At 43.1% G+C, this 9,258-nt stretch overlaps 1 protein-coding gene across 4 annotated transcripts in view; it reads left to right on the top strand.

Annotated features, from left to right (window-relative positions):
- Positions 1–1,999: 1,999 nt before the first annotated feature.
- Positions 2,000–9,258, top strand: part of ERMP1 (endoplasmic reticulum metallopeptidase 1) — a 48,260-nt gene continuing 41,001 nt past the window's right edge. For all 4 annotated transcript variants that reach the window (XR_006102229.1, XM_042452571.1, XM_042452569.1 and 1 more), the window contains exon 1: positions 2,000–2,425. Coding sequence is in view for 3 of the 4 variants with exons in the window: in XM_042452571.1 (XP_042308505.1) it covers positions 2,127–2,425 (299 nt within the window). In the remaining variant the exon portion in view is untranslated. The remainder of the gene's footprint in view (positions 2,426–9,258) is intronic.

Genomic DNA, 9,258 nt, shown 5'->3' on the forward strand with positions numbered 1-9,258 from the left:
TACATTCATGCTTAGCCCTGCTCAAAATGGAGGCAATTCAAGAAAAAAATGGAGAGAATGGCTCAAATAAAAGCTACAAAAACCACTCCTATAAATGTAAATCCATGCTTCTTGTTCCAGCTCAAAATGGAGGATGTTCAAGAAATATGTAGGACATAGCCAAATAAAACCTAAAAAGACAATATAAATGTAAATTCATGCTTAGTCCTGCTCAAAATGGAGGACATTTAATAAATAGTGGGGATCATGACTAAATAATAGCTAAAAATACTCTCATAAATGTAAATCCATGCTTCTTAGTCCTGCTCAAAATGGAGGATGTTCAAAAAAATATGTAGAACAGTTCAAAAACAACCAAAACAACCCTAAAAAGACTTAATATGAATATAGATTCATTTTTAGTCCTGCTCAAAATGGAGGGCATTCAATTAAAAAAACGGAAGACATGGCGACAATAAAAGCTGAAAACCCTCCTATAAATATAAATCCCTGCTTCTTAGTCCTGCTCAGAATGGAGGGTGTTCAAGAAATATGTAGGACATGTTAGTATGATGTGCAAAGGCTGCATTGTCACACGCCGAATCTTTGCGTCAGGGTGGCCACCTGAGAAGCGACACGGAGCTGTGCGCAGCTGGAGAAACTCCTTTCCCCTTCCAGAGGTAGACTAACAAGACTCTAGATATCATCTCTCAAAAGAAGCACTTTCATCTTCAGTCCTCTGTATACAAGCATGGCCTGAACGTCACAGTGACACGCAATACACCATAACTATCCATAATGACCCACGCTGTACAATGAGGCTGCTCCCTTATATACATGTCCACCATGCGGTCACTTAGTCCTCTTCCTTGTGTGTTACATATTTACAGATCCCCCATCTAGGGTGACTTTGCAGATCTTCCGCCTCTGGGGATCTCCCCTTCTGTGACTCAGCACTGACCAGATGCTGACTCATCATGACTGCAGGTGACACAGGGTAAACCTGTCACCTTTCACCTGGACGTATTCCCAGAAGCCACTTCTCACAGGACATGGCCAAACAAAACCTAAAAAAGAATGAATACAAATGTAAATTCATGCTTAGTCCTGCTCAAAATAGAAGCCATGACCAAAATAAAAGCTAAAAAAATACTCCTATAAATGCAAATCCATGCTTCTTGTTCCAGCTCAAAATGGAGGATGTTCAAGAAATATGTAGGAAATGGCCAAATAAAAGCTAAAAAGGCTTAATATAAATGTAAATTCATGCTTAGTCCTGCTCAAAATGGAGGACGTTCAATAAATATGGAGGACATGACCACAACAAACTCTGAAAATACTGCTTCTTAGTCCTGCTCAAAATGGAGGGCATTCAAAGAAGAAAATGCAGGACATTACCAAGTAAAATCTAAAAAGACTTAACAATAAATGGGAATTCATGTTTAGCCCTGCTCAAAATGGAGGACTTTCAATAAAAAATGGAGGTCATGATTACAACAAAAGCTGAAAACATTCCTATAAAAATAAATCCCTGCTTCCCAGTCCTGCTCAAAATGGAGGACATGAACAAAATAATTTTAAAAACCACTAAAAACCATTCAGATGAACATAAATCCCTGCTTTTTAATCCTTCATCTCAAAATGGAGGCCATGTCCTGGAAAAGGAGGACGTGCCCGGTCACCTTGAGGCTTGTGGTCTCCTAAAATAATGGTTCTCAAACTCTGGTCCTTCATGTGTTTTGGACTTCAACTCCCAGAAGCCCCAGCCAGCTTGGCCGACAGTTAGGGATTCTGGGAGCTGAAGTCCAAAACATCTCAAGGACCAAAGTGTGGCAATACTCCTCCCTTGGCAGCCAAAGAGCGACTGCAGCAGGCAGCCCACCTGCCTCTCTGAGGGAGGGAGGCCCACCTTGGCTGACCCGCCCATCCGTCAAAGTCACCTTGAGCCTCCATTGGCTGGGAGGCAAAGGAGGAGGAGGAGGAGGAGGCGCCTCCCCCACGTGACCGTGGGAGACTCCGTTTTTCTCCCTCGCGTAGGTGCGCCTCCTTCAGATACTTTTGGTCCTCGGCGGCCGCCGTACTTTTGTTGCTGCTGAGTGGAAATAGCGGCAGCAGCAGCAGCAGCACCGGCATTGCCTTTGCCTTCCATGGAGCGGAGTTCAGCAGCGGTCGGGGCCGTAAGGCGCCTTCGTACGCAGCAGCATCAACATCAGCAGCAAAAAAGGGAGGAAGAGGAGGATGAGGAGTGGAGGAGGAAGCGGAGGAGGAAGGCTGGCGGCGGGGGAAGGCTTCCCCATCCGCTGCTGCTGCTGCCGGAGTCTCGCGCGGCGCCGCTGCTGCTGCTCTACCTGCTGGCGCTCAGGGGTCTCGTGCACGTCTCCTTCCAGCAGCTGGTCCGCCCGGCGCCAGCAGGGGGCGCCAGGGAGTTCAACGCCCCGCGCGCCAGGTAGGATGGAATGGTAACGGACCCCACAGCGCTCCGGCCCCGTTCCCGTAGCCAGTAGCCTACCATTGGAACTGCCTCAGGGCTCTGGAAGTGTGGGCTTTCGCTCTGAGAGAGCCCTCTCTGCCACAGTTCCCAGAATTCCACAGGGCAGGGCAGGGCCAGCTGGACTCCTCATGAAATAATAATAATAATGTTATATAATAATTATAATAAAATAAAAATATAATAATAATATAAAATAATAATATACATATAATAATATATATTATATTGTATAATAATAATAAAATAATATAATAAATATATATTATACTGTATTAAATAATAATAATAATTTATTATGACTTCTATCCCGCCTTCCTTTCCCTGTGGCTTTCCATAGCCTTCCATGATCTCTGAAGTCAAAGGCATTACTATATTCTGTGAAGCACATGCTGATCTTCTTTTGGAACTCCCTGGTGCGCTCCATTAGCCATCCTATGTTTGCAGCGTGGTCCCTGGTGCCTCTTCCTTCCCTCTCTGATTTCTCTCTCCATTCATGGCTGGAGTCTATGCTGCAGAATTTTGAGCATGGTTTCGCTTGCGTGGGAGACAGGGCTATGGCCCTATACCTCCTGCAGTCTCTTGTGTCTTACTTTTTGTGGATGGGGATGTATGGGGATCACTTCCAATCCGTTGGCCACCATTTTGTTTTCCGTATCTGTTGACACATGTTGGTTAAGACCGGAGTTGGCTTTGTCAGTGCGGATGGCAGCCGTTCAATTAAAATTTCATCTGCTCCTGGTGCTTTGTTTTTCTCTATTTCTCTTACTGCAGTTTCCCCTCATTTTTTAGAATCTGGCATTCAGCCTCATATGGCCCTTTGTCATCTCTTTTGTGTATTTCTTCTGTGTGTCCAACGTCTTTTTATTCCCTCTGGGCCTTGAATTATGTTATTTCTATTGCCATAGAGCCTCCCATTGTGGTGCAGCTAAACCGATGCCTAAAGGTGACGTGAAAGAAAAACCCTTTGCATGCCTTAAAGGACGATGGTGTTAACTAGCGATTCAGATTTGGCATTATTTCCAGTTCACCGTGATCCAAGCAGAATTATAGATGTTGTGCCTTTTAGCAACTGTGAATTATAGGTGTTATTAAGCTTGGCCACCTACAGTTTTCCCATTGGGAAATCAGTTGTTTCTCTCCTTGTGAATGCCTCAGTACCTTTCCTGGACCAGGCATGGTCATCTCTATGTGCAGGTACACATTTTTCTTCGTTGTGTCATTGAGGGGTGAGTGTGTGCGACAGAGAGCTCTTCACCTGCTGTCTTAGGTGCATTTGCAATTAAGGATAACTGTGTCTTGGCCTGAGGCTGGCTGAGCACCAAAATATGTGACTTAAGTCATCATAGGACTCACAAAGATACTAGAGATATGAATGCAGGACCAGCTCATTCCATTCATCAAACACTCACAAATACTGGCTTGGCTCAGTAGACAGTGGTGAGGATTCACTACTGACTTCTCTTCAGGTCCATGGCACATGATGGAAGGAATAAGGGAAAGATGGCCCTGTTTTGTTTTGCTTGGGATTGTTGCAGAATTCAGACCTAGCAATAGTCTTTCATATGCAGAGGACTTAAGACTCTCCACCTCTTTTCAAGGAAGAAGCAGCTCCAGCCCCTCTCACTGCTTCCTCCCTATACAAATAGTTCAAATTCAAAGTGAGTCCAGGTTGTTTTGCAGTGTAAAATTCAGCAGCATTTTTGTCCCAAACCCTTCTTACCTGCACATGGAGAAGAGCGGGTGCTTCTGTATGTTTCGGGTGTGTCAAGCTGCACCACACCTGTTTGTAAAGGGCTAGAAAGTGAAGTAGGCACCATTCTGGGGATTAATCACCAGCCCTGAAGGCAAGTTACTAGTTTGTTTTTCCAGGTAGTTTTAGTGTGTAGTTTTACTGCAACCCTTGGCTGAGGTTGTGCAAGCTTATCTTGATGTAGCAGTCTCACAGCTAATTCTAGTAATTCGGATCAGTTAAGCAAATATCTGCAGAAGATAGCATGGTATGAGTATAGTGCTGTATTTACATTGTTTTGTGTGGAATCCATGAAAGTGTCTTGCAGAGTGGAAAGCAATGGACAGGTCCCTCTTCCTTTTACACTCTTCCTACTGTATCCCATTTATTTCCTTTCTTCCAGTCCAGTCCAGGCATTGAAATCCTAAAGGGGTTGGCATCAATATTCTTGCTCCAATCCTGGACTAGTACCCATGTGAGCAAATATTGCAGATTCCTGACTGCATTGTTGCATTTAAAAAATGGCACCAAACTGAGAATTGAAACTAATTCACATGTGTTCCAGTGCTTCCATTAATAAAGTTTTCTGTAATGGAGAACATTCACCATCACTATTTTTCCCATCACTGTAATTCAGTGAAAGGCTTTTGTGGTTCTAGATGTTATTTCCTTATTTTCTTTGCATCTGAGCTTTTCCTGCAACTTCCTCTTTCTCTTTTCCTGTTTTTCCCCCCAGAGAGGAGGCCTATCATCCTTGTCAGTTGTCTGCACCATCTCTTTCTGTGAAATCTCAGTTTGAGCAGAGATGATCCCATTATTTAGGAATTAGTTCATATTGATGAATGTAAATTTATTCTGAGTGCACATGTGTAGAAACACAGCCAGTGGTACCAGTGCTCCGCTTCAGTGAGACTTATTTTTTAGCAAATGGATGGAAGACTGCCACTTACAGGCAAAAGGCAACGAGGTTTAGCAATATGTTTTTTATCTACAACTCCCACTACGTTAGTTAGCCTAGCCAGTGGTGAGGGATTATGGGAGCTATTGTGATCTTCCCCTCCAGGGCCACAGACCAATACCCACCAGCATTCACTTCAGGGGCCATAAACTTGTTTTCCACATTGTTGTTGTGATGACTGGTCACCTGAGGCTTCTCCTGAACTACAAAGGGTTAATCTGGGAGGAGGTACATGCTAATGAGAGATGACATCACATGCTAATGAGCTGTGGCATCATAGCTGATGTAAGGTCTAACTGACCAATCAGAGAGTAGGACCGCGAGATTCAAGAACTTTCTATGGGAAATCTTTAAAAGGCCCTTTGCGGCCATGCGGTCCTTTGTCTCTCCCTTGGTCCTCTCCTGGGGGGAACCAGATGGTGTCTCTTGGAGTCTGGGAGACACAGACTCAGGGGAATGCAGGTCGAGAGGCAAGGGGCCCTCCCTGCATCCAGGAACTCAAAAGGACTACAAATCCCATCTTCCGTGAGTAGTTAGCTAGTGCGTTTAGGCCTTTTGTTATTTTCAACAATGGCTTGTGTGGAATGAACTCTATAACTATGTTCTTTGACCTGCAAGGCAAGGGGGCTTTGCAAGAGTGATATAAATTCTTTCTATCCCTTTTTAAAATAAACTTCTTTCTTAAAAAGCATCTGCTGTCTCTCTGCTCCTGTACACGCGCCTTAACTCGGCTACTGATTGCTCTGGGTTAGCAAGAAAGGAAACTAGATCTCTCTCTCTCTCTATCCCTCACAAGTCCCAGTGTGTGTGGGGGGAGGTGTTCATTCACTGGGTGGTGGCAGCGAAAAGTTCTTTTTTAAAGGGATCCCCTGAGAGTAATAGTCACGCACAGGGCTTTGCCCTCAGGGATCATCACATGGTGGAGGGATCATCACAGTTGTCTATCAGGAATTTTCAGCATTTATCAGTCAATGGTCTCAATCCATCATTCCCTAAATATCCACATGTGGACCGACACTGTGCTGAGCCATAAAACCTCCTCCAACTTAATGTGAAGCCCCTGAGGTCACACAGATTGGTAACACTAAGTACACATTCCAGACACCACGAAAGGGAGTACTAGGGATTACAGTAACCGCTGGGCCATTGCATTAATCTCCCATACAACCAAAGTGAGGTTGTACATTTTGCAACAAAGATTTTATCACATATGGAGCAAGAAATGCCAGAAGTCCAAGCTGGGTTCAGAAAAGAAAGTAGCACTAGGATTCATATTGCTAACATGCATTGGGTGATGGAGCACATCAAAGAATTTCAAAAGAAAGTCAGCCTGTGCTTTATAGATTATAGCAAAACTTTTGATTGTTTAGATCATGAAAAACTGTGGATCGCTCTTAAAGAAATGGGTGTGCTGCAACATTTGATTGTCCTAATGAATAGCCTGTATAAAAACAAGAGAAAACAATGCAGAAAAATGGATTGGTTTCCAACTGGCAAGGGAGTCAGGCCAGGGGGCATTTTATCATCCTATCAGATCTGTTTAATGTGTATGCTGAATGTATCATATGTAAAGCAGGATTGGACTTGGAGAAGGAGGCATGAAAATTGGAGGAACAGACATCATCAGTTTAAGATATGCAGATATCACTAGCAGAAAATAGCAAAGACTTGAAATGACTATTGAGAGAGCCAAAGAAGAAAGTGCAAATAATAATAATTATTATTATTATTATAAAATTTCACAGTCCCCAACCCTCCACCAACATAAAAATTAAGCACATAATAAAAGTTAAAATTAATTATTAAAACAGTTTAAAAGATAGGCAGATGATGAAAACAGCTGTGGGCAGATGGGGATTGTCGTGTTAATGGGAGGTCAGTCAGGGAAGGCCTGCCGGAAGAGATCCATCTTGACTGCTTTCTTAAAGGCATCAAGGGTGCTAATCTGACAAATCTCCTCTGGCAGGTCATTCCACACTTTTGGAGCGACTGATGAAAAGGTCCTTTGGGAAACCGCAGCCAACCTGATCTTCTTTGGCTGCAGTAGATTCTTCCCAGAGGGCCTAAGTGTGTGGGGTGGGTTGTAAGGAAGGAGGCGCTCCCACAAGTAAGCTGGACCCAAGCCATGTGTAGGGCTTTAGAGGTAATAACCAACACCTTGTACTGTGCCCGGAGGCTAATAGGCAGCCAGTGAAGGGATTTTAAAATAGGTGTTTTGTGGTCTGATCTGAATCTGGATTTACCATTGACCAACCTGGCTGCCATATTTTGCACCATTTGAAGCTTGCGAACTTGGCATAGGGGTAGCCCCATGTAGAGTGCATTGCAGAAATCGAGATGAGAGGTTACCAGTGTGTGTACCACCAATTTTAGGTCCCCCGGCTCCAGGTAGGGTCGCAGCTGGAGTATCACCCGAAGCTGATAGCAGGCACTATTGGCTGTCGCATCTATCTGTGATGTCAGCTGAAGCAACGAATCCAAGAGCACTCGCAAGCTGCAAACACAGTCCTTTAGGGGAAGTGTGACCCCATCCAGAACCAGTTGGCATATCTCCAAACCCAGATTTGGGTTTCCTATGGCGAGTACCTCCATCTTACTAGGATTCAACTTGAGTCTGTTTTTCCTCATCCAGGCAGGGTTACAGTTGAACATTCAGAAAACAAAAGTACTGACTGATTTACGTAACTTGACAGTGAGGCCATTGAATTAGTCAAAAATTTCCTACACTTTGTTTATTGACTCTCAGTCAGTAAACAAAATGAAGACTGCAATCAAGAAAGCAAAAGAAAAGTAGAAATTGGAAGAGCTAGACATCCTCAAGTGTAAAGAGATATCCTTGAATAAAAGTTGAGAGTGTCCACACTATTTTTATTTTTGATTTCTGTGTATGATTGTGAAAGCTGGACAGTGAAGAAAGTCAATAGGAACAAAATCAATCATTTGAAATATGGTGCTGGAGGAGAGTCCTGCTGATACCATGAATTGACAAAAAGACAAACAAATGGTTCCTAAAGCAAATTAAACCTGAACTCTTCCTAGAAGCCAAGATGATTATACTGAGACTGTTGGACTTGGAACATATCATGGGAAGACAAGATTCATTAGAAAAGACAATTGTATTTGGTAAGGTAGAAGGTACTGTAGTAGGAAAAGAGGAAGACCAAATTACAGGTGGATAAATTCAGTCAAGGAAACCAGAGCCCTGAGTTTGGAAGACCTGAGCAGGGCTTTTGATAACAGGATGACTTGGAAGTTTCTCATTCATAGGGTTGCAATAAGTCAGATTTGACTTCATGGCATTTAACAACCAATAACCTTTCACACTACATAGTTTTAGCATTATGATTCCACTTTAACTGTCATAGCAACAGCCTGAGAAACCCTAGAGTTTGTAGTGTGGTAAGGCACTAGAGATCTCTGACTGAGAATGCTAATACCGTCTCTAAACTGTGGCTATGTTGTTGTCGTGGAAGTTATAATGGAATATAGCATTATATTTATATGATGTGGAAAAGGCCCCAGAGGTAGGGTTCCTGTGGCCCTTCAGGCGTAGTTTCATTCCAGTTCCCATTAACTCAAGGCTGATGGGAGTTGGGATTTTGAACTTCATCTGAAAACATATAGATTCAGCACCTGTAATGATATAATACTGAGTGAACTTGAGTGAATAGGTTTTAGGAATGTTGCAAGAATAAACTGATGAAAAAGCAACCTCACGTATGTTGCAAGTAGCAAACTGAAAGAAAGGTGATATATTCCTCTGGTAATGCTACATCAAATGATGTAGATTTTCTGATCCTCTGGGCATTATTCCTGTAAACGTTAAATTTTGAAGTGCAGAAATCATTAGTGAGTGGGCACGCGTGTAAACAATAGGAGGTTTATTGAGAACTTGTTCTGTAACTTCCCCCCTTCCTTCTGTTTGTCATTGGAATGTTAAGCAGTGGATCTCTGCACAATGACCCTAATACAAGAAGGAATGCTATTTGGCTTATGTCATTGAATACACCAATAGATTTAACCCTTTCCTCCTTGGCTAAGCATTTTTTTGGGGAATTGCACATTGCGCTCAAATGTTATGTATGTGAAGATAAAAGTTCT

The sequence above is a fragment of the Sceloporus undulatus genome, chromosome 2 (genome assembly GCF_019175285.1).
Source record: "Sceloporus undulatus isolate JIND9_A2432 ecotype Alabama chromosome 2, SceUnd_v1.1, whole genome shotgun sequence".
Taxonomy (NCBI): domain Eukaryota; kingdom Metazoa; phylum Chordata; class Lepidosauria; order Squamata; family Phrynosomatidae; genus Sceloporus; species Sceloporus undulatus.